Source organism: Salvelinus fontinalis, chromosome 31 (assembly GCF_029448725.1).
Source record: "Salvelinus fontinalis isolate EN_2023a chromosome 31, ASM2944872v1, whole genome shotgun sequence".
Taxonomy (NCBI): Eukaryota; Metazoa; Chordata; class Actinopteri; order Salmoniformes; family Salmonidae; genus Salvelinus; species Salvelinus fontinalis.
In genome coordinates this window covers 11,406,280-11,431,332 of record NC_074695.1, presented here as the reverse complement: position 1 = coordinate 11,431,332, position 25,053 = coordinate 11,406,280, and the positions used below count along the sequence as shown (strand labels likewise).

The 25,053-nt window shown below is 48.1% G+C and overlaps 2 protein-coding genes across 2 annotated transcripts in view; both read left to right on the top strand.

Moving 5' to 3' along the window:
- LOC129829539 (dnaJ homolog subfamily C member 5-like) overlaps positions 1–15,133 on the top strand; it is a 34,642-nt gene extending 19,509 nt beyond the window's left edge. Inside the window, exons 3-5 of the mRNA XM_055891294.1 lie at positions 3,922–4,135; positions 6,523–6,694; positions 8,368–15,133. Coding sequence (XP_055747269.1) covers positions 3,922–4,135; positions 6,523–6,694; positions 8,368–8,471 — 490 coding nt within the window. The 3' untranslated portion in view covers positions 8,472–15,133. The remainder of the gene's footprint in view (positions 1–3,921; positions 4,136–6,522; positions 6,695–8,367) is intronic.
- A 1,034-nt stretch (positions 15,134–16,167) lies between these two features.
- The window catches only part of LOC129829538 (E3 ubiquitin-protein ligase TRIM63-like), a 34,559-nt gene continuing 25,673 nt past the window's right edge, over positions 16,168–25,053 (top strand). Inside the window, exons 1-2 of the mRNA XM_055891293.1 lie at positions 16,168–16,398; positions 17,996–18,193. Of these exons, the coding sequence (XP_055747268.1) occupies positions 18,014–18,193 (180 nt within the window). The 5' untranslated portion in view covers positions 16,168–16,398; positions 17,996–18,013. The remainder of the gene's footprint in view (positions 16,399–17,995; positions 18,194–25,053) is intronic.

Below are 25,053 nucleotides of genomic sequence, written 5' to 3'. Positions count from 1 at the left end.
GACAGAGCCTGGACTCGAACCCAGAATCTCTAGTGGCACAGCTAGCACTGCAATGCAGTGTCTTAGATCACTGCACCACTCGGGATGCCTCTACATATTACAGTGTGCTACATACAGTGCATTCGGAAAGTATTCAGACCCCTTGACTTTTTCCACATTTTGTTACGTTACAGCCTTATTCTAAAATGTATTAAATAAATGTTTTTCCTCCGCAATCTACACACCCATAATGACAAAGCGAAAACAGGTTTTTAGAAATGTTTGCACATTTATTAAAAATAAAAAAACAGAAATACCTTATTTACATAAGTATTCAGACCCTTTGCTATGAGACTTGAAATTGATCTCCGGTGCATCCTGTTTCCATTGATCATCCTTGAGATGTTTCTACAAATAGATTAGAGTCCACCTGTGGTAAATTCAATTGATTTGACGTGATTTGAAAAGGCACTCACCTGTCTATATAAGGTCACACACTTGACAGTGCATGTCAGATCAAAAACCAAGCCATGAGGTCGAAGGAATTGTCCGTCGAGGTCCGAGACAGGATTGTGTTGAGGCACAGATCTGGGGAAGGGTACCAAAACATTTCTCCAGCAATGAAGGTCCGTCCCCAAGAACACAGTGGCCTCCATCATTCTTAAATGGAAGAAGTTTGGAACCACAAAGACTCTTCCTAGAGCTGTCCGCCCGAAACAAACTGAACAACCGGGGGAGAAGGGCCTTGGTCAGGGAGGTGACCAAGAACCCGATGGTCACTGACAGAGCTCCTGAGTTCCTCTGTGGAGATGGTTGTCCTTCTGGAAGGTTCTCCCATCTCTGTAGCACTCCACCAATCAGGCCATTATGGGAGAGTGGCCAGACGGAAGACACTCGTCAGTAAAAATTGTCTGACTAATGACAGCCCACTTGGAGTTTGCCAAAAGTCACGTAAAGGATTCTCAGACCATGAGAAACAAGATTCTCTGTTTCAAGATGGAACTCTTTGGCTTGAATGCCAAGCTTCACATCTGTGCATCATGCTGTGGGGATGTTTTTCAGCATCAGGGACTGGGAGACTAGTCAGGATCGAGGCAAAGATGAACAGAGCAAAGTACAGCAAGATCCTTGAGGGAAAAACTGCTGCAGAACGCTCAGGACCTCAGACAGGGGTGAAGGTTCACCTTCCAACAGGACAACGACCCAAAGCACACAGCCAAGACAATGCAGGAGTGGCTTCGATACAAGTCTCTAAATGTCCTTGAGTGGCCCAGCCAGAGCCCGGACTTGAACCCGATCAAACATCTCTGGAGAAACCTGAAAATAACTGTGCAGCAACGCTCCCCATCCAACCTGACAGAGCTTGAGGATCTGCAGAGAAGAATGGGAGAAACTCCCCAAATACAGGTGTGCCAAGCTTGTAACGTCATACCCAAGAAGACTAGAGGCTGTAATCGCTGCCAAAGGTGCTTCAACAAAGTACTGGGTAAAGGGTCTGAATACCTATGTAAATGTGATATTTCACATTTATATAACAACATTTTTCATGGGGTGTTGTGTGTAGATTTTAATTTTTTTAAATAGATTTTAGAATAAGGCTGTAACGTAACAATGTGTAAAAAAGTTGAGGGGTCCGAAGGCACTGTATTACTGTGTGGTACATATTAGTGTACTACATAGTACAGTAGAATACGCCTGTCTCTTCTGTCCAGGCAAAAGCCAGCCTAATAATGAGCTCCTTCCACCATGTTGTCCAACCACTTCACATTTCTCCATCGGTGGAAGTAATGAGGAGGAAGCCAGGCCAGATTTTTAAGTCATTGATATAGAGCCTCTCTCTTCCTCTTGGGTGGCATGTCAGCTGTAATGGAGCCAGTTGTTGACGCTAAATCACACTCCTGAATCCAGTTGTAGACGCTAAATCACACTCCTGAATCCAGTTGTCGATGCTAAATCACACTCCTGAATCCAGTTGTAGACGCTAAATCACACTCCTGAATCCAGTTGTCGACGCTAAATCACACTCCTGAATCCCACCAGGCAGAACCTCAACGGTGGCAGTCACAAAGTAATTGTCTGACTAATGTAGCAGACTGGGTTTGTGGTCTAGAAGCTAATTTGATGTAGATAATGCAACCATGAGGGAGGGAGGGAGGGAGTGACTTCCTGTTATCACTGTTCACTATGAGACACTGTCCACTGGACTTCCTGTTATCACTGTCCACTAGACTTCCTGTTATCACTGTTCACTATGAGACACAGTCCACTAGACTTCCTGTTATCACAGTCCACTAGACTTCCAGTTATCACAGTCCACTAGACTTCCTGTTATCACAGTCCACTAGACTTCCTGTTATCACAGTCCACTAGACTTCCTGTTATCACAGTCCACTAGACTTCCTGTTATCACAGTCCACTAGACTTCCTGTTATCACAGTCCACTAGACTTCCTGTTATCACAGTCCACTAGACTTCCTGTTATCACAGTCCACTAGACTTCCTGTTATCACTGTTCACTATGAGACACAGTCCACTAGACTTCCTGTTATCACTGTCCACTAGACTTCCTGTTATCACTGTTCACTATGAGACACAGTCCACTAGACTTCCTGTTATCACTGTTCACTATGAGACACAGTCCACTAGACTTCCTGTTATCACAGTCCACTAGACTTCCTGTTATCACAGTCCACTAGACTTCCTGTTATCACAGTCCACTAGACTTCCTGTTATCACTGTTCACTATGAGACACAGTCCACTAGACTTCCTGTTATCACTGTCCACTAGACTTCCTGTTATCACTGTTCACTATGAGACACAGTCCACTAGACTTCCTGTTATCACAGTCCACTAGACTTCCTGTTATCACAGTCCACTAGACTTACTGTTATCACAGTCCACTAGACTTCCTGTTATCACTGTCCACTAGACTTCCTGTTATCACTGTCCACTATGAGACACAGTCCACTAGACTTCCTGTTATCACTGTCCACTAGACTTCCTGTTATCACTGTCCACTAGACTTCCTGTTATCACTGTCCACTAGACTTCCTGTTATCACAGTCCACTAGACTTCCTGTTATCACAGTCCACTAGACTTCCTGTTATCACTGTCCACTATGAGACACAGTCCACTAGACTTCCTGTTATCACAGTCCCCTAGACTTCCTGTTATCACTGTCCACTATGAGACACAGTCCACTAGACTTCCTGTTAACACTGTCCACTAGACTTCCTGTTATCACTGTCCACTAGACTTCCTGTTATCACAGTCCACTAGACTTCCTGTTATCACTGTCCACTAGACTTCCTGTTATCACTGTCCACTATGAGACACAGTCCACTAGACTTCCTGCTATCACTGTCCACTAGACTTCCTGTTATCACTGTCCACTAGACTTCCTGTTATCACTGTCCACTAGACTTCCTGTTATCACTGTCCACTAGACTTCCTGTTATCACTGTCCACTAGACTTCCTGTTATCACTGTCCACTAGACTTCCTGTTATCACTGTCCACTATGAGACACAGTCCACTAGACTTCCTGTTATCACTGTCCACTAGACTTCCTGTTATCACTGTCCACTAGACTTCCTGTTATCACTGTCCACTAGACTTCCTGTTATCACTGTCCACTAGACTTCCTGTTATCACTGTCCACTAGACTTCCTGTTATCACTGTCCACTAGACTTCCTGTTATCACTGTCCACTAGACTTCCTGTTATCACTGTTCACTATGAGACACAGTCCACTAGACTTCCTGTTATCACTGTCCACTAGAGGGAAACAGAGATGTGGTGCATGAGGGCTGAACATTGAAACAGGGAACAGAAGTGATTGTTTTACGTTTGACTTTGGCTGAAACACGCTCAATTCTATGCGTTTCATCATTATGTCATTGTCTCTCTCTCATAACCACACCTGTTCTCCGTCCAATCAGGAAACTGGCCCTGAAGTTCCACCCAGACAAGAACCCAGACAACCCCGAGGCTGCTGATAAGTTTAAGGAAATCAACAACGCCCACTCCATCCTGAACGACCGTACCAAGAGGAACATCTATGATAAGTACGGATCCCTGGGACTGTACGTGGCCGAGCAGTTTGGAGAAGAGAACGTCAACACCTACTTTGTCCTCTCCTCCTGGTGGGCCAAGGTAAGACAACGTCTCGTCCTCCTGGTGGGGCCGGGGTAAGACAACGTCTCGTCCTCCTGGTGGGCCTAGGTAAGACAACGTCTCATCCTCCTGGTGGGGCCAGGGTAAGACAACGTCTCGTCCTCCTGGTGGGCCGAGGTAAGACAACGTCTCGTCCTCCTGGTGGGCCAAGGTAAGACAACGTCTCGTCCTCCTGGTGGGGCCGGGGTAAGACAACGTCTCGTCCTCCTGGTGGGGCCAAGGTAAGACAACGTCTCGTCCTCCTGGTAAGACAACGTCTCGTTCTCCTGGTGGGGCCAAGGTAAGACAACGTCTCGTCCTCCTGGTGGGGCCAAGGTAAGACAACGTCTCGTCCTCCTGGTGGGGCCAAGGTAAGACAACGTCTCGTCCTCCTGGTGGGGCTGGGGTAAGACAACGTCTCGTCCTCCTGGTGGGGCCGGGGTAAGACAACGTCTCGTCCTCCTGGTGGGGCCATGGTAAGACAACGTCTCGTCCTCCTGGTAAGACAAAGTCTCGTCCTCCTGGTGGGCCGAGGTAAGACAACGTCTCGTCCTCCTGGTGGGCCGAGGTAAGACAACGTCTCGTCCTCCTGGTGGGCCGAGGTAAGACAACGTCTCGTCCTCCTGGTGGGCCGAGGTAAGACAACGTCCCGTCCTCCTGGTGGGCCGAGGTAAGACAACGTCCCGTCCTCCTGGTGGGCCGAGGTAAGACAACGTCTCGTCCTCCTGGTGGGCCGGGGTAAGACAACGTCTCGTCTTCCTGGTGGGCCGAGGTAAGACAACGTCTCGTCCTCCTGGTGGGGCCGGGGTAAGACAACGTCTCGTCCTCCTGGTAAGACAACGTCTCGTCCTCCTGGTGGGGCCAAGGTAAGACAACGTCTCGTCCTCCTGGTGGGCCGGGGTAAGACAACGTCTCGTCCTCCTGGTGGGCCGAGGTAAGACAACGTCTCGTCCTCCTGGTGGGCCGAGGTAAGACAACGTCTCGTCCTCCTGGTAAGACAACGTCTCGTCCTCCTGGTGGGGCCAAGGTAAGACAACGTCTCGTCCTCCTGGTGGGGCCAAGGTAAGACAACGTCTCGTCCTCCTGGTGGGGCCAAGGTAAGACAACGTCTCGTCCTCCTGGTGGGCCAAGGTAAGACAACGTCTCGTCCTCCTGGTGGGCCGGGGTAAGACAACGTCTCGTCCTCCTGGTGGGCCGGGGTAAGACAACGTCTCGTCCTCCTGGTGGGCCGGGGTAAGACAACGTCTCGTCCTCCTGGTGGGCCGGGGTAAGACAACGTCTCGTCCTCCTGGTGGGCCGGGGTAAGACAACGTCTCGTCCTCCTGGTGGGCCGAGGTAAGACAACGTCTCGTCCTCCTGGTAAGACAACGTCTCGTCCTCCTGGTGGGGCCAAGGTAAGACAACGTCTCGTCCTCCTGGTGGGGCCAAGGTAAGACAACGTCTCGTCCTCCTGGTGGGCCAAGGTAAGACAACGTCTCGTCCTCCTGGTGGGCCGGGGTAAGACAACGTCTCGTCCTCCTGGTGGGCCGGGGTAAGACAACGTCTCGTCCTCCTGGTGGGCCGGGGTAAGACAACGTCTCGTCCTCCTGGTGGGCCGGGGTAAGACAACGTCTCGTCCTCCTGGTGGGCCGGGGTAAGACAACGTCTCGTCCTCCTGGTGGGCCGGGGTAAGACAACGTCCCGTCCTCCTGGTGGGCCGGGGTAAGACAACGTCTCGTCCTCCTGGTGGGCCGGGGTAAGACAACGTCTCGTCCTCCTGGTGGGCCGGGGTAAGACAACGGGGGGGGGGGGGGGGGTTGTGTGTGTGCCTCTATCAAGAAGATGGAATCAATGAGGGGGTCATCCGGGCTAGTGGCTAGTTAGACCTTCAGCTTAGATAGCCAAATGATACCCCAGTAAATGTAGTGATGGACGTGGGGTGGTGATTAGTTCCCGGTAAAGGTAGTGATGGAGGTGGTGATTAGTCCCCGGTAAATGTAGTGATGGACGCGGGGGTGGTGATTAGTCCCCGGTAAAGGTAGTGATGGACGTGGGGGTGGTGATTAGTCCCCGGTAAAGGTAGTGATGGACGTGGGGGTGGTGATTAGTCCCCGGTAAATGTAGTGATGGACGTGGGGGTGGTGATTAGTCCCCGGTAAATGTAGTGATGGACGTGGGGGTGGTGATTAGTCCCCGGTAAATGTAGTGATGGACGTGGGGGTGGTGATTAGTCCCCGGTAAATGTAGTGATGGACGTGGGGGTGGTGATTAGTCCCCGGTAAATGTAGTGATGGACGTGGGGTGGTGATTAGTTCCCGGTAAATTTCACCCCTCAAGATCAATTAAAAAAGTCACCAGTTTGTGTGTCTCACCTCTGACCCCTCCCTGACGGTCTCCTCTCTCTGCAGGGCCTGTTCATCTTCTGTGGCTTGGCGACTGGCTGCTACTTCTGCTGCTGTCTGTGCTGCTGCTGTAACTGCTGCTGTGGGAAGTGTAAACCGCGGCCGCCCGTGGATCAGGAACCAGAGTTCTACATCTCCCCTGAAGACCTGGAGGCACAGATGCAGTCTGACGAGAGAGGTGAGGAGTTTAATTAATCAATCAATCAATCAATCAATAGAACTAGTTTAATCAATCAATCTGTTTTTAGTAGAGTGGATTTTCACTTGGTTAAATGAAGGGAAGACCGATAAAGAGGATTTGATCCCAGGCAGGGACCTGTACATAAAAACAGTTTAACTGGTCAGTCCTCTGTGTCTGGTCGTTAGAACAGTTTAACTGGTCAGTCCTCTGTGTCTGGTCGTTAGGACAGTTTAACTGGTCAGTCCTCTGTGTCTGGTCGTTATAACAGTTTAACTGGTCAGTCCATCCTGGTCATTAGAACAGTTTAACTGGTCAGTCCTCTGTGTCTGGTCGTTATAACAGTTTAACTGGTCAGTCCTCTGTGTCTGGTCATTAGAACAGTTTAACTGGTCAGTCCTCGGTGTCTGGTCATTAGAACAGCTTAACTGGTCAGTCCTCGGTGTCTGGTCATTAGAACAGTTTAACTGGTCAGTCCTCGGTGTCTGGTCATTAGAACAGTTTAACTGGTCAGTCCTCTGTGTCTGGTCATTAGGACAGTTTAACTGGTCAGTCCAACCTGTGTCTGTGGGTATATGTGCCAACAGAAATTGTATTTTAATTCCATAATTTAGCATTTGTATTAGATGATTGCATTTTGAATTTGTAATACAGAAATTGATTTATTGACTTAATAAATGTAATTTGTATATTAATATTTGAGACTTTAAGTGTAGGTATACCTTACAATGAAATGCTTACTAATTGTATCTGTTCTCCTCTACTTTTCCTGGCTGGCAAAGTACCAGGATGTTGTTTCTGGTTTAGAATCTGAATTTGGAGAACTGAATTTGAAAATTGCAATCTGAATTTCATCTGAGAAGTTGAATATATGAAACTTTGATTAACTTGAAATTGTAGTTTGTAAACTCGATACACAGAATGAAAGCAACATCTACCGTATTGAAACGGAATATATAAAGTTCAATTTGAATATTCAATTACATTGAAATTTAATTTAACTGAATGCAATGTACACTCAATTCAGTTGCAAACCATGAAATACAAGTTCAATTTATGAATTCAATGATTTTAAATTTGTGCATCACAAATAAAATAAAAAATCTTACATTTAAGTTCAATATCCTAATACAAATTCAAAAATGAGGCGATTCAAATAGAATTTCGTTTGGCACTGAAATCGCTCCGTATGGGTTGGTTATTAGAACAGTTGAACTCTGGTCAGCCCAACCTGGGCCTGTGGGTTGGTTATTAGAACAGTTGAACTCTGGTCAGCCCAACCTGGGCCTGTGGGTTGGTCATTAGAACAGTTGAACTCTGGTCAGCCCAACCTGGGCCTGTGGGTTGGTCATTAGAACAGTTGAACTCTGGTCAGCCCAACCTGGGCCTGTGGGTTGGTCATTAGAACAGTTGAACTCTGGTCAGTCCAACCTGGGCCTGTGGGTTGGTCATTAGAACAGTTGAACTCTGGTCAGCCCAACCTGGGCCTGTGGGTTGGTCATTAGAACAGTTGAACTCTGGTCAGCCCAACCTGGGCCTGTGGGTTGGTCATTAGAACAGTTGAACTCTGGTCAGCCCAACCTGGGCCTGTGGGTTGGTCATGTGGTTGAAGCTGCCACCAATCACACAGTTATTTAGATTTGTAACATCTGTGTTGTTCCCCCCCCCCCCAGACGTTGGTGGTGACCCCATCATGATGCAGCCGTCTGGAACAGAGACCACCAGGCTGACGTCAGACAACCACTCCTCCTACCGGACCGACACCGGACACAACTAAACTCACCTGTACCCCTACCCTCTACACCGGATACAACTAAACCCCTGTACCCCTACCCTCTACACCGGATACAACTAAACCCCTGTACCCCTACCCTCTACACCGGATACAACTAAACCCCTGTACCCCTACCCTCTACACCGGATACAACTAAACCCCTGTACCCCTACCCTCTACACCGGATACAACTAAACCCCATGTACCCCTACCCTCTACACCGGATACAACTAAACTCACCTGTACCCCTACCCTCTACACCGGATACAACTAAACTTACCTAAACCTACCCTCTGTACCCCTACCCTCTACACCGGATACAACTAAACTCACCTGTACCCCTACCCTCTACACCGGATACAACTAAACCCCTGTACCCCTACCCTCTACACCGGATACAACTAAACCCCTGTACCCCTACCCTCTACACCGGATACATCTAAACTCAACTGTACCCCTACCCTCTACACCGGATACAACTAAACTCACCTGTACCCCTACCCTCTACACCGGATACAACTAAACTCACCTGTACCCCTACACTCTACACCGGATACAACTAAACTCACCTGTACCCCTACCCTCTACACCGGATACAACTAAACCACTCTGTACCCCTACCCTCTACACCGGATACAACTAAACCACCTGTACCCCTACCCTCTACACCGGATACAACTAAACCACCTGTACCCCTACCCTCTACACCAGATACAACTAAACTTACCTAAACCTACCCTCTGTACCCCTACCCTCTACACCGGATACAACTAAACTCACCTGTACCCCTACCCTCTACACCGGATACAACTAAACCACCTGTACCCCTACCCTCTACACCAGATACAACTAAACCACCTGTACCCCTACCCTCTACACCGGATACAACTAAACCACCTGTACCCCTACCCTCTACACCGGATACAACTAAACCACCTGTACCCCTACCCTCTACACCGGATACAACTAAACCCCTGTACCCCTACCCTCTACACCGGATACAACTAAACTTACCTAAACCTACCCTCTGTACCCCTACCCTCTACACCGGATACAACTAAACTCACCTGTACCCCTACCCTCTACACCCCATGCCCTACACCACTATCCTGCCTCTGAGAAAGAGAGTAGAGGATACATGGCAAGAGAGAGAGGAAGATAACAAGGAGGAGGTCAAAGGAAGTAGCATATCTTTGGTAGAGTGTGCACAGCTCGCCTTGCACCATCTAACAGATTTTGAGATTTTTTTCATGAAAGAAATGCAAAGTAATATATAAGGATTTTTTTTTTATTTTTTTTTTATTTAACTAGGCAAGTCAGTTAAGAACAAATTCTTATTTACAATGACGGCCTACCTTTACCCCTTACTTATATATATTATCTTAGTTGGACTAGTAATCGAAAAGTTGCAAGACATATCCTCCGAGCTGACAAGGTAAAAATCTGTCGTTCTGCCCCTGAACAAGGCAGTTCAGGGGTGTTCCCCGGTAGGCCGTCATTGTAAATAAGAATTTCTTCTTAACTGACTTTTTCATCAGTCATCAACTGACTTGCATATCAAACGCTAGGCTAGACGCTAGCTAAATAGTTTGTTGCTAGCAAACCTGCTAGTATGACAACCGAATTCAAACGTATCAGTTGCTGAAAACAGCTAGACGAGTTCGAAATTTCATGTGTGGAAGATTTGAAAGCATAGCGCCACTTGCGTCATGACGACAGTAGGGACCGGAGAAATTCATGTTCATCACGCAACGCGTTAGGTCATCAGATGCTCCACAACAACAAGAATCAATTGCTAGCTATATACGGGTTTTCTTTGTTAGACCTGTGTTTTAGAATGTATCCCGTTTTCAGTTTGTGGGGTTGTTGGTTTAGCGTTCTGTAACTTTGTAGTATGGGCTGCGTGTGTGTAGCTGCTTATTGCGTCAGGATTACAATGTGTCCCCATATCTTTTCCAACTGTCCCATTCATCTGGTCTTAATGTCCATTCTAGATTGCCCTTCTAGCCAATCAGAAACGAGTATTCAACAACGCTGTGGTATAATGTAATGTAATGCCTTACTTTTGTTTAAACTACTCCGCAACACTGCTAAACACACAGCAACAACTTGTCTGAGGCATTTCTGATCTGTTCGTCTCTCAGAAGGGTTTTGTCTTTGTTTCCCTGTGTTTTAATATCTGTTTCCACCTTGTCTGTCTAGGCTGGAGTTTAGAGATAATGTTATTTTAGGCTTGTTTCTGACTCCAAAGCAGGAAGTAGATCCTTCAAAGCAGGGAGTTAATTTGAAATCATTGCTTTTAATGTAAATTCCACTATACTTTGGGCCAATCATGGCAGGCAGCTGAGGCAGAGCTGTGTCTTAAACTTGTACCTCACCCACAATACTTGGTCTTCTCTCCTGTGTTATTGTATGTTGTTGTTGTTATTTGTAAACTCAGGTTCCCTTTTGATCTAATATTAGGTTTTGGTTTATTTTTATTATTTATTTCACCTTTATTTAACCAGGTAGGCTAGTTGAGAACAAGTTCTCATTTGCAACTGCGACCTGGCCAAGATAAAGCATAGCAGTTCGACACATAAGTAATTACAATATAGCAATTAGACACTGGAATGGTAGATGTGCAGAAGATGAATGTGCAAGTAGAGATACTGGGATGCAAAGGAGCAAGATAAATAAATACAGTATGGGGATGCAGTAGTCGGATTGGCTGTTTACAGATGGGCTATGTACAGGTGCAGTGATCTGTGAGCTGCTCTGACAGCTGGTGCTTAAAGCTAGTGAGGGAGATATGAGTCTCCAGCTTCAGTGATTTTTGCAGTTCGTTCCAGTCATTGCCAGCAGAGAACTGGAAGGAAAGGCGACCAAAGGAGGAATTGGCTTTGAGGATGACCAGTGAGATATACCTGCTGGAGCGTGTGCTACGGGTGGGTTAACATTCGGTATCAAATATATGCAAAAATAGAGAAAATCAGAAAATACTTTTTCACGGAATGGTATTCCAAATTTTACACGTACACCGCTTCATCGAGAAGATTCAAATACTGCTCGTTTTTTTTCCTGGAAAACTTGACTTTTTTTCGTCCTCATGCCCAAGCTAGCAGTAGCCACAATATCTTCTGGCAAATTACAGCTGCCTATACTTTTATTGTCTATACAATATAGTATGGACAGTGGAATGAGTGAATTTCCATTCATTTCTCTGAGAACAATATCTTCATTTAACTCGATTTCATCAGGTGGATGGATGCTTTCCCTCTTCCTCTACTTTCTCCTCCTCTTCCTCACTTCTTCCACTCCTCTGCTCTGGCTCTCTGTGTGTTTTCTCTCCAATACTACTACTACTACTACCACATCTGCTACTACTACCACATCTGCTGCTACTACCACTACTACTACTACTACCACTACTACTACCACTACCACTACTACTACCACTACTACTACCACTACTACTACCACTACTACCACTACTACCACTACTACTACTACTACTACTACTACTACTACTACTACTACTACTACTACTACTACTACTACTACTACTACTACCACCACAACCTCAACGCACACACGTGTGTGTACACACTACAGTGTGTGTGTTAGTGTACTCCAAATGTCTCCCCCTCTGAACCTGGTACTACCACAAATACATTCAACTGCTTGTTTTAGTTTTCAGATTTTCTGTGAGGAAGTAATTAAAAATGTAACTGGTGTATGTATGTTCGGATTTTATTAAGTTGTGTCTATTTTGAGTTTTGCAAAAACAACCAAGTTTTTATTTGTATTTTTTTCAGTAGATTATTTGAGTTTTTATTGATGTTGTCGGAGAAGGGAGGATCAGATTTAAGATATCCAAAGTAGTGGTTGTCTGTTGGCCTACACCTCTGTATGTAGTCCGGCTCTGCAACTGAATAGGAGAAAAGAATGTGTCCAAAAATGACATCCTATTCCCTATGTAGTGCACTACTTTTTACCAGAGTCCTATGGGCCTTGATCAAAAAGTAGTGCACTACATGGGGATAAAGGTGCTATTTGGGACGTGAACAAAAAAAAAACAGTTTACAACAATCAAGCAGCATCAGGTGATAGGTTTCTCAGCACCATCAGTAGTCTTCTAAACACTTCAAGTGTTGTACGTTTCCAGTAACTTTCCCCAAATCCTCTGGTTTTCCAAATAATTCAAGGATTCCTGGAATTTCAGGGGGAAAGTTAATGGAATTTTGCAACACTTAGCCCCTCCCACTAGCACTCCGTTACTCCTTAGACTCTAGCCAATCATCTTTGAGCAGCGTGGCGGTTGTAAGTATGATGTAATGCAATGATGAATCTCATGTGATTTTTAGATGTATTGTTGTTAGACCTCGTTTTACCTCGTGTTTTACCTGTGTTATTTACTCACACCTTTTCAGTGTCAATCTAACATTTTCATCTACTTGTCATTTTTTATTTTGTCATCGCCTGAGTGCCAGTCTGTTTATGCGATCATACCATCTCCTTGTAATGGATAAGGACATTTAATGGTGGCAAGAGAAAACAGATCTGGGACCAGGCTAACTGGCAACAAACAGATCTGGTACCAGGCTAACTGGCAACAAACAGATCTGGCACCAGGCTAACTGGCAACAAACAGATCTGGCACCAGGCTAACTGGCAACAAACAGATCTGGGACCAGGCTAACTGGCAACAAACAGATCTGGCACCAGGCTAACTGGCAACAAACAGATCTGGGACCAGGCTAACTGGCAACAAACAGATCTGGCACCAGGCTAACTGGCAACAAACAGATCTGGCACCAGGCTAACTGGCAACAAACAGATCTGGCACCAGGCTAACTGGCAACAAACAGATCTGGCACCAGGCTAACTGGCAACAAACAGATCTGGCACCAGGCTAACTGGCAACAAACAGATCTGGGACCAGGCTAACTGGCAACAAACCGGTCTGGGACCAGGCTAACTGGCAACAAACCGGTCTGGGACCAGGCTAACTGGCAACAAACAGGTCTGGGACCAGGCTAACTGGCAACAAACCGGTCTGGGACCAGGCTAACTGGCAACAAACAAGTCTGGGACCAGGCTAACTGGCAACAAACAAGTCTGGGACCAGGCTAACTGGCAACAAACAAGTCTGGGACCAGGCTAACTGGCAACAAACAGGTCTGGGACCAGGCTAACTGGCAACAAACAGATCTGGGACCAGGCTAACTGGCAACAAACAGATCTGGGACCAGGCTAACTGGCAACAAACAGATCTGGGACCAGGCTAACTGGCAACAAACAGATCTGGGACCAGGCTAACTGGCAACAAACAGGTCTGGGACCAGGCTAACTGGCAACAAACACATCTGGGACCAGGCTAACTGGTAACTAACACATCTGGGACCAGGCTAACTGGCAACAAACAGATCTGGGACCAGGCTAACTGGCAACAAACAGATCTGGGACCAGGCTAACTGGCAACAAACAGGTCTGGGACCAGGCTAACTGGCAACAAACTCGTCTGGGACCAGGCTAACTGGCAACAAACTCGTCTGGGACCAGGCCAACTGGCAACAAACAGGTCTGGGACCAGGCTAACTGGCAACAAACAGGTCTGGGACCAGGCTAACTGGCAACAAACAAGTCTGGGACCAGGCTAACTGGCAACAAACAGGTCTGGGACCAGGCTAACTGGCAACAAACTCGTCTGGGACCAGGCCAACTGGCAACAAACTCGTCTGGGACCAGGCCAACTGGCAACAAACTCGTCTGGGACCAGGCCAACTGGCAACAAACAGGTCTGGGACCAGGCTAACTGGCAACAAACAGGTCTGGGACCAGGCTAACTGGCAACAAACAGATCTGGGACCAGGCTAACTGGCAACAAACAGATCTGGGACCAGGCTCATTTTGTTACGCTCCAGTCTAAGTCTGAGAGCATCTTCCTTTTTATTCCCTTCTTTCTTTTCATTTATTTCTAAGAAGATTCTATTATCAAGAAAGACATTTTTAATTGGTTGTAGTTTTGTCCTGCCACTGCAGTCTCATTTTGATTTGATTGGTTGTATTACGACGGAGATGTGGTTGTCCCACATAGCTTGTCATAAGATGAATGCACTGACTGTAAGTCGCTCTGGGTAAGAATATCTGTTATCATGATAACGTTGACAAATTAAAATGCTATTTCTGGGACTTTTTTTCTCCTCTGCGATATTAAACATGCAACTTGTCTGAGTGAATGCGATGTGTATACAATACTAAGTTATACCGGATCAAGAAAAAACATTTATTTTAGGAACTTACAAAAAAAAAAGACATTTATTTTTATTTATTACATTTTTGTTCTCTTTTTAATAAAATGAATGTTTTTTTTTATTTAACCTTTTATTTAACTAGGCAAGTTAAGAACAAATTCTTATTTACAATGAAGACCTACCCAGGACAATGCTGGGACAATTGTGCACCCGCCCTATGGGACTCCCAATCACGGCCGTTAAGTATAAATGGTATGTAACTAGGTGTGGCCATTTTGAACGAACGGTCGATATCTCCTTTACATTTAGTGGAAGCACGTAGAAGTTAGGATTTATGTTTTAGCATGGTCATCTACTGTGTCTGAAAGAGAAGAAGGAAGGTCCTGTATCTGATGTGCCGTTGTAAAATAAATGTTTCTGATGATTTGACGTGTCTCATTTGTGACTCTTTTCTGAAAATAATGATTTGTCTGTAATGTCGTCTTCAGTTTGGTTAAGTCCACACCCACAAAACACTAGGATGTTAGTTGCAGTCCAGGGCATTGTTAATGCCGCTGCCCTGCACAGAATATACAATCTCAATGGATCATTTGGACGCCTGGGAAAAGTGTTAATTGCCTCACAAAACACACCGATATGATAGCAATTTATTTAACCTACTGAAAAGCTCACAGACTTTGATTGCAGAGGACCTACAGTACTGGCCTACTGGCTCATACTAGCCTGCTGCTGGGTCTGTGTAGACATGACTGATACTGGCCTACTGGCTCATACTACCCTGCTGCTGGGTCTGTGTAGACATGACTGATACTGGCCTACTGGCTCATACTACCCTGCTGCTGGGTCTGTGTAGACATGACTGATACTGGCCTACTGGCTCATACTAGCCTGCTGCTGGGTCTGTGTAGACATGACTGATATTGGCCTACTGGCTCATACTAGCCTTCTGCTGGGTCTGTGTAGACATGGCTGATAGCAAGGCAGGGGAGGTAACTGTAGAAAGATCACTGGCATGACCTGCCTCAGCCTGCATACCACCCAGCACCTGATATGGCCTGACACACACACACACACACACACACACAGACCGATATGGCCTGAGACACACACATACACACAGACACACACACACAGACCGATATGGCCTGAGACACAAACACACACACACCGATATGGCCTGAGACACACACACACACACTGATATGGCCTGAGACACACACACACACACACAGATATGGCCTGAGACACACACACACACACACACACACACAGACCGATATGGCCTGAGACACACACAAACACACACACATACCGATATGGCCTGAGTACATTAGGGGGCTGCCCATTGGGGGGGGGGGGGGGGGTATTTTCTAGTAACATGACACTCCCAACCCCCTCTGACAAACACACTCACCCTTCCATCGCTACAGCCCCGAGATCTATCTATCTATCCCAGTGGAGTGGATGGTTCAGGAATAAACACACACACACAGTCCTCGCCGTGGACGGTTGGCAGACCAACTAACATGTACCCAGGGAGAAGGCCTGGGCAGCGGAAGGGTGGAGTGTTATGACTGAGAAAGCAGGGATGGTGGAAGAAGAGGAAGAGTGACAAGTAGAAAGAAGACGGAGAGAAGTTCTTGACAGAGTTTCAAGAGGCGCTGTCGAAGAATCACGTCTGGACATTCTCCACGGTCAGTGTGTTGGCGATGTGAACCCTGCTGTCCGATAGAGGAAGGACATAGACAGAGGGACTGGTCCGAGACCTGACTGTCTGGCCTGAGCTGTATACTTTGAGGGGGACTTGTCCGAGACCTGACTGTCTGGCCTGAGGTATATACTTTCTGAGGGGGACTGGTCCGACCTGACTGTCTGGCCTGAGCTGTTTACTTTGAGGGGGACTGGTCCGAGACCTGACTGTCTGGCCTGAGGTATATACTTTCTGAGGGGGACTGGTCCGACCTGACTGTCTGGCCTGAGCTGTTTACTTTGAGGGGGACTGGTCCGAGACCTGACTGTCTGGCCTGAGGTATATACTTTATGAGGGGGACTGGTCAGAGACCTGACTGTCTGGCCTGAGCTGTTTACTTTGAGGGGGACTGGTCCGAGACCTGACTGTCTGGCCTGAGCTGTTTACTTTATGAGGGTGACTGGTCAGAGACCTGACTGTCTGGCCTGAGCTGTATACTTTGAGGGGGACTGGTCCGAGACCTGACTGTCTGGCCTGAGCTGTTTACTTTATGAGGGTGACTGGTCAGAGACCTGACTGTCTGGCCTGAGCTGTATACTTTAAGAGGGGGACTGGTCCGAGACCTGACTGTCTGGCCTGAGCTGTATACTTTATGAGGGGGACTGGTCCGAGACCTGACTGTCTGGCCTGAGTTATATACTTTATGAGGGGGACTGGTTCGAGACCTGACTGTCTGGCCTGAGTTATATACTTTATGAGGGGGACTGGTCTGAGACCTGACTGTCTGGACTGAGTTATATACTTTATGAGGGGGACTGGTCTGAGACTTGACTGTCTGGCCTGAGTTATATACTTTATGAGGGGGACTGGTCTGAGACCTGACTGTCTGGCCTGAGTTATATACTTTATGAGGGGGACTGGTCAGAGACCTGACTGTCTGGCCTGAGCTGTATATTTTGAGGGGGACTGGTCCGAGACCTGACTGTCTGGCCTGAGCTGTATATTTTGAGGGGGACTGGTCCGAGACCTGACTGTCTGGCCTGAGTTATATACTTTATGAGGGGGACTGGTCTGAGACCTGACTGTCTGGCCTGAGTTATATACTTTATGAGGGGGACTGGTCCGAGACCTGACTGTCTGGCCTGAGTTATATACTTTATGAGGGGGACTGGTCTGAGACCTGACTGTCTGGCCTGAGTTATATACTTTATGAGGGGGACTGGTCTGAGACCTGACTGTCTGGCCTGAGTTATATACTTTCTGAGGGGGACTGGTCTGAGACCTGACTGTCTGGCCTGAGCTGTTTACTTTATGAGGGGCACTGGTCCGAGTCCTGACTGTCTGGCCTGAGCTGTTTACTTTATGAGGGGGACTGGTCCGAGACCTGACTGTCTGGCCTGAGCTGTATACTTTGAGGGGGACTGGTTCGAGACCTGACTGTCTGGCCTGAGGTATATACTTTGAGGGGGACTGGTTCGAGACCTGACTGTCTGGCCTGAGGTATATACTTTATGAGGGGGACTGGTCCGAGAACTGACTGTCTCCCCTGAGTCAGTGAGTCAGTCAGTCCGATATTTGTCTTCTTGTGTTTTGGATCTCAGTCAGACAGGCCGTCCACCATGTCTGTCCCCCTGGAGCAGGGCTCCTACCCCGGGGACAGGGACAGGGAGCAGGCAGGTCTGGGGACCCTACAGAGACAGCTCATCTGTCCTATCTGTCTGGAAGTATTCACCAAACCAGTGGTCCTCCTGCCATGCCAACACAACCTCTGCAGGAAGTGCGCCAACGACCTCTACCAGGTAGGAGCTAAAAGCCACAGTCGGTCATATTCATTAGAACACACCGCAGCAAAACATTTTGCAACAGGAAAGGAAAATAAGCATGTATCGTTAAGCATGTACTGCGTTCAAGTGTCAGTGTGTCTGAAACTGTGCCCTTTTCACTGTGAGCTCAGAGGATCTGTAAGCAGTCAAAATAGATCCTGTAGCTATGTAATTGAGAGAAGCGTCAGTCTATGTATAACGGTGTTAACATGATTACTGTAGTTGACTTCCTCATATCTCTGAGCGCTGGGAAGATAGATAATCAAGGAGATTGGATGAGATACTCAACAAGCATACTCAACTCCAGCTTCAATTCATAATGAGATACTCAACTCCAGCTTCAATTCATAATGAGATACTCAACTCCAGCTTCAATTCATTATGAGACACTCAACTCCAGCTTCAATTCATTATGAGATACTCAACTCCAGCTTCAATTCATTATGAGACACTCAACTCCAGCTTCAATTCATAATGAGATACTCAACTCCAGCTTCAATTCATTATGAGATACTCAACTCCAGCTTCAATTCATTATGAGATACTCAACTCCAGCTTCAATTCATAATGAGATACTCAACTCCAGCTTCAATTCAGAATGAGACACTCAACTCCAGCTTCAGTTCATAAAAGCACATCTGGTTGTATTGGCAAACTGCATTGTTGACTGTAACCCTATACTTCCTGCTTGTATTCTCACTCAGATGTCTAGTTGTATGTTGCTAGTCTGAATTTCACCGGCATCCACACCCTTCATCCTCCATCACACCCTTCTCCCCCCTCATCCTCCATCACACCCTTCATCCTCCATCACACCCTTCTCCCCCCTCATCCTCCATCACACCCTTCTCCCCCCTCATCCTCCATCACACCCTTCATCCTCCATCACACCCTTTTCCCCCCTCATCCTCCATCACACCCTTCATCCTCCATCACACCCTCTCCCCACTCATCCTCCATCACACCCTTCTCCCCCCTCATCCTCCATCACACCCTTCTCCCCCCTCATCCTCCATCACACCCTTCATCCTCCATCACACCCTTCTCCCCCCCTCATCCTCCATCACACCCTTCTCCCCCCTCAGTCTCCATCTCACCCTTCATCCTCCATCACACCCTTCTCCCCCCTCATCCTCCATCACACCCTTCTCCCCCCTCATCCTCCATCACACCCTTCATCCTCCATCACACCCTTCTCCCCCCCTCATCCTCCATCACACCCTTCTCCCCCCTCAGTCTCCATCTCACCCTTCAGCCTCCATCACACCCTTCTCACCCTTCAGCCTCCATCACACCCTTCTCACCCTTCAGCCTCCATCACACCCTTCTCCCCCCTCAGTCTCCATCTCACCCTTCAGCCTCCATCACACCCTCTCCCCACTCATCCTCCATCACACCCTTCTCCCCCCTCATCCTCCCTCACACCCTTCTCCCCCCTCATCCTCCATCACACCCTTCTCCCCCCTCATCCTCCATCACACCCTTCTGCCCCTCATCCTTCATCACACCCTTCTCACCCTTCATCCTCCATCACACCCTTCATCCTCCATCACACCCTTCTCACCCTTCATCCTCCATCACACCCTTCTCACCCTTCAGCCTCCATCACACCCTTCTCACCCTTCAGCCTCCATCACACCCTTCTCCCCGCACAGTCCCCATCACACCCTTCATCCTCCATCACACCCTTCTCACCCTTCAGCCTCCATCACACCCTTCTCACCCTTCAGCCTCCATCACACCCTTCTCCCCGCACAGTCCCCATCACACCCTTCAGTCTCCATCACACCCTTCTCCCACTTAGCCTCCATCACACCCGTCAGCCTCCATCACACCCTTCAGTCTACCTCAGACCCTTCAGCCTCCATCACACCCGTCAGCCTCCATCAGCCTCCATCACACCCTTCAGCCTCCATCACACTCTTCAGTCTACCTCAGACCCTCTTATCCACACAGATACACAAAGTATGCCTATCAGGATTTCCAAGCAGGGGTTAGAGAGGGATGTTTAACCTTTAACCTTAAAACACTTTGCTGCAGTACAGATCCGTAACAGGTGTGTGGATTATGAACTGCTAATTTGAGCCATGGCAAAGATACCTGAGACTATATTCATAATGGAGGCCACAGCCCACTTCTACTGCTGTTGCTTAGGTAGTTAGGCCCATGTTAGGCCCATGTTAGGCTCATGTCAGGCCTATGTTAGGCCCATGTCAAGCCCATGTTAGGCCTATGTTAGGCCCAGACTCAGGCCATAGAGATGGACAAAAGAGGAATTCTTAGTCAAGGTGAAGCCTCTATCAGATCATGAACGTTATCTACGACTATCACCGTCTCTATGGTTGTGCTTTAATGTGAAGTTTATTTGGCAAGACAAACCCTCCAATGGTACACGGCTTTCAACTGTCAAAACCTCTCAACCAAGCCCCACTAGTGACACAAACGACACGGTTTCAGGCAGCTACTCCCCTACCCTGGTTACAGACAGTTACTCCCCTACCCTGGTTACAGACAGTTACTCCCCTACCCTGGTTACAGACAGTTACTCTCCAACCCTGGTTCCAGACAGTTACTCCCTGGTTCCAGACAGTTACTCTCCAACCCTGGTTACAGACAATTACTCCCCAACCCTGGTTACAGACAGTTACTCTCCAACCCTGGTTCCAGACAGTTACTCCCCTACCCTGGTTCCAGACAGTTACTCCCTGGTTCCAGACAGTTACTCCCTGGTTCCAGACAGTTACTCCCCAACACTGGTTACAGACAGTTACTCCCTGGTTACAGACAGTTACTCCCTGGTTCCAGACAGTTACTCCCCAACCCTGGTTACAGACAGTTACTCCCCATCCCTGGTTACAGACAGTTACTCCCCGACCCTGGTTCCAGACAGTTACTCCCTGGTTACAGACCGTTACCCCAAACCCTGGTTACAGACAGTTACTCCCTGGTTACAGACAGTTACTCCCTGGTTACAGACAGTTACTCCCTGGTTACAGACAGTTACTCCCCAACCCTGGTTACAGACAGTTACTCCCTGGTTACAGACAGTTACTCCCCAACCCTGGTTACAGACAGTTACTCCCTGGTTACAGACAGTTACTCCCCAACCCTGGTTACAGACAGTTACTCCCCATCCCTGGTTCCAGACAGTTACTCCCCGACCCTGGTTCCAGACAGTTACTCCCTGGTTACAGACCGTTACTCCCTGATTACAGACAATTACTCTCCAACCCTGGTTACAGACAGTTACCCCCAAACCCTGGTTCCAGACAGTTACTCTCCAACCCTGGTTCCAGACAGTTACTCTCCAACCCTGGTTCCAGACAGTTACTCCCCAACCCTGGTTACAGACAGTTACTCCCTGGTTACAGACAGTTACTCCCCAACCCTGGTTACAGACAGTTACTCCCTGGTTACAGACAGTTACTCCCCAACCCTGGTTACAGACAGTTACTCCCTGGTTACAGACAGTTACTCCCCAACCCTGGTTACAGACAGTTACTCCCCATCCCTGGTTCCAGACAGTTACTCCCCGACCCTGGTTCCAGACAGTTACTCCCTGGTTACAGACCGTTACTCCCTGATTACAGACAGTTACTCTCCAACCCTGGTTACAGACAGTTACCCCCAAACCCTGGTTCCAGACAGTTACTCTCCAACCCTGGTTCCAGACAGTTACTCTCCAACCCTGGTTACAGACAGTTACTCCCCAACCCTGGTTACAGACAGTTACTCCCTGGTTACAGACAGCTACTCCCCAACCCTGGTTACAGACAGTTACTCCCCAACCCTGGTTACAGACAATTACTCCCTGGTTACAGACCGTTACCCCCAAACCCTGGTTCCAGACAGTTACTCCCTGGTTCCAGACAGTTACTCCCTGGTTCCAGACAGTTACTCCCTGGTTCCAGACAGTTACTCCCTGGTTCCAGACAGTTACTCCCCAACCCTGGTTACAGACACTTACTCCCTGGTTACAGACAGTTACTCCCTGGTTACAGACAGTTACTCCCTGGTTACAGACAGTTACTCCCTGGTTACAGACAGTTACTCCCTGGTTACAGACAGTTACTCCCCAACCCTGGTTACAGACAGTTACTCCCTGGTTACAGACAGTTACTCTCCAACCCTGGTTCCAGACAGTTATTCTCCAACTCTGGTTACAGACAGTTACTCTCCAACCCTGGTTAAAGACAGTTACTCCCTGGTTACAGACAGTTACTCCCCAACCCTGGTTACAGACAGTTACTCCCTGGTTGCAGACAGTTACTCCCCAACCCTGGTTACAGACAGTTACTCCCCAAACCTGGTTACAGACAGTTACTTACCAACCCTGGTTACAGACAGTTACTCCCCAACCCTGGTTACAGACAGTTACTCCCCAACCCTGGTTCCAGACAGTTACTCCCTGGTTACAGACAGTTACTCCCCAACCCTGGTTACAGACAGTTACTCCCTGGTTGCAGACAGTTACTCCCCAACCCTGGTTACAGACATTTACTCCCCAACCCTGGTTACAGACAGTTACTCCCTGGTTCCAGACAGTTACTTACCAACCCTGGTTACAGACAGTTACTCCCTGGTTATAGACAGTTACTCTCCAACCCTGGTTCCAGACAGTTACTCCCTGGTTCCAGACAGTTACTCCCCAACCCTGGTTCCAGACAGTTACTCCCTGGTTCCAGACAGTTACTCCCCAACCCTGGTTCCAGACAGTTACTCCCTGGTTCTAGACAGTTACTCCCTGGTTCCAGACAGTTACTTACCAACCCTGGTTACAGACAGTTACTCCCCAACCCTGGTTACAGACAGTTACTCCCCAACCCTGGTTCCAGACAGTTACTCCCTGGTTCCAGACAGTTACTCCCTGGTTCCAGACAGTTACTTACCAACCCTGGTTACAGACAGTTACTCTCCAACCCTGGTTACAGACAGTTACTCTCCAACCCTGGTTACAGACAGTTACTCTCCAACCCTGGTTACAGACAGTTACTCCCCAACCCTGGTTACAGACAGTTATTCCCCAACCCTGGTTACAGACAGTTACTCCCTGGTTATAGACAGTTACTCCCTGGTTACAGACAGTTACTCCCTGGTTACAGACAGTTACTCCCTGGTTCCAGACAGTTACTCCCTGGTTCCAGACAGTTACTCCCTGGTTCCAGACAGTTACTCCCTGGTTGCAGACAGTTACTCCCTGGTTGCAGACAGTTACTCCCCAACCCTGGTTACAGACACTTACTCCCTGGTTACAGACAGTTACTCCCTGGTTACAGACAGTTCCTCCCTGGTTACAGACAGTTACTCCCCAACCCTGGTTACAGACAGTTACTCCCTGGTTACAGACAGTTACTCCCCACCCCTGGTTACAGACAGTTACTCCCTGGTTCCAGACAGTTACTCTCCAACCCTGGTTCTAGACAGTTACTCCCCAACCCTGGTTACAGACAGTTACTCCCTTGTTACAGACAGTTACTCTCCAACCCTGGTTCCAGACAGTTATTCTCCAACTCTGGTTACAGACAGTTACTCTCCAACCCTGGTTACAGACAGTTACTCCCTGGTTACAGACAGTTACTCCCCAACCCTGGTTACAGACAGTTACTCCCTGGTTGCAGACAGTTACTCCCCAACCCTGGTTACAGACAGTTACTCCCCAACCCTGGTTACAGACAGTTACTCCCTGGTTCCAGACAGTTACTTACCAACCCTGGTTACAGACAGTTACTCCCTGGTTCCAGACAGTTACTCCCCAACCCTGGTTCCAGACAGTTACTCCCTGGTTCCAGACAGTTACTCCCCAACCCTGGTTCCAGACAGTTACTCCCTGGTTCCAGACAGTTACTCCCTGGTTCCAGACAGTTACTTACCAACCCTGGTTACAGACAGTTACTCCCCAACCCTGGTTCCAGACAGTTACTCCCTGGTTCCAGACAGTTACTCCCTGGTTCCAGACAGTTACTCCCTGGTTCCAGACAGTTACTTACCAACCCTGGTTACAGACAGTTACTCTCCAACCCTGGTTACAGACAGTTACTCTCCAACCCTGGTTACAGACAGTTACTCCCCAACCCTGGTTACAGACAGTTACTCCCCAACCCTGGTTACAGACAGTTACTCCCCAACCCTGGTTACAGACAGTTACTCCCCAACCCTGGTTACAGACAGTTACTCCCCAACCCTGGTTACAGACAGTTACTCCCCAACCCTGGTTACAGACAGTTACTCCCTGGTTACAGAGAGTTACTCTCCAGCCCTGGTTACAGACAGTTACTCCCCAACCCTGGTTACAGACAGTTACTCCCCAACCCTGGTTACAGACAGTTACTCTCCAGCCCTCCTTACAGACAGTTACTCCCTGGTTACAGACAGTTACTCTCCAGCCCTGGTTACAGACAGTTACTCCCTGATTACAGACAGTTACTCTCCGACCCTGGTTACAGACAGTTACTCCCTGGTTACAGACAGTTACTCCCCAACCCTGGTTACAGACAGTTACTCCCTGGTTACAGACAGTTACTCCCTGGTTACAGACAGTTACTCCCTGGTTTCAGACAGTTACTCCCTGGTTTCAGACAGTTACTCCCCAACCCTGGTTACAGACAGTTACTCCCCAACCCTGGTTACAGACAGCTACTCCCCAACCCTGGTTACAGACAGTTACTCCCCAACCCTGGTTACAGGCAGCTACTCCCCAACCCTGGTTACAGAGAGTTACTCTCCAACCCTGGTTACAGACAGTTACTCCCTGGTTACAGGCAGTTACTCCCTGGTTCCAGACAGTTACTCCCCAACCCTGGTTACAGACAGTTACTCCCCAACCCTGGTTACAGACA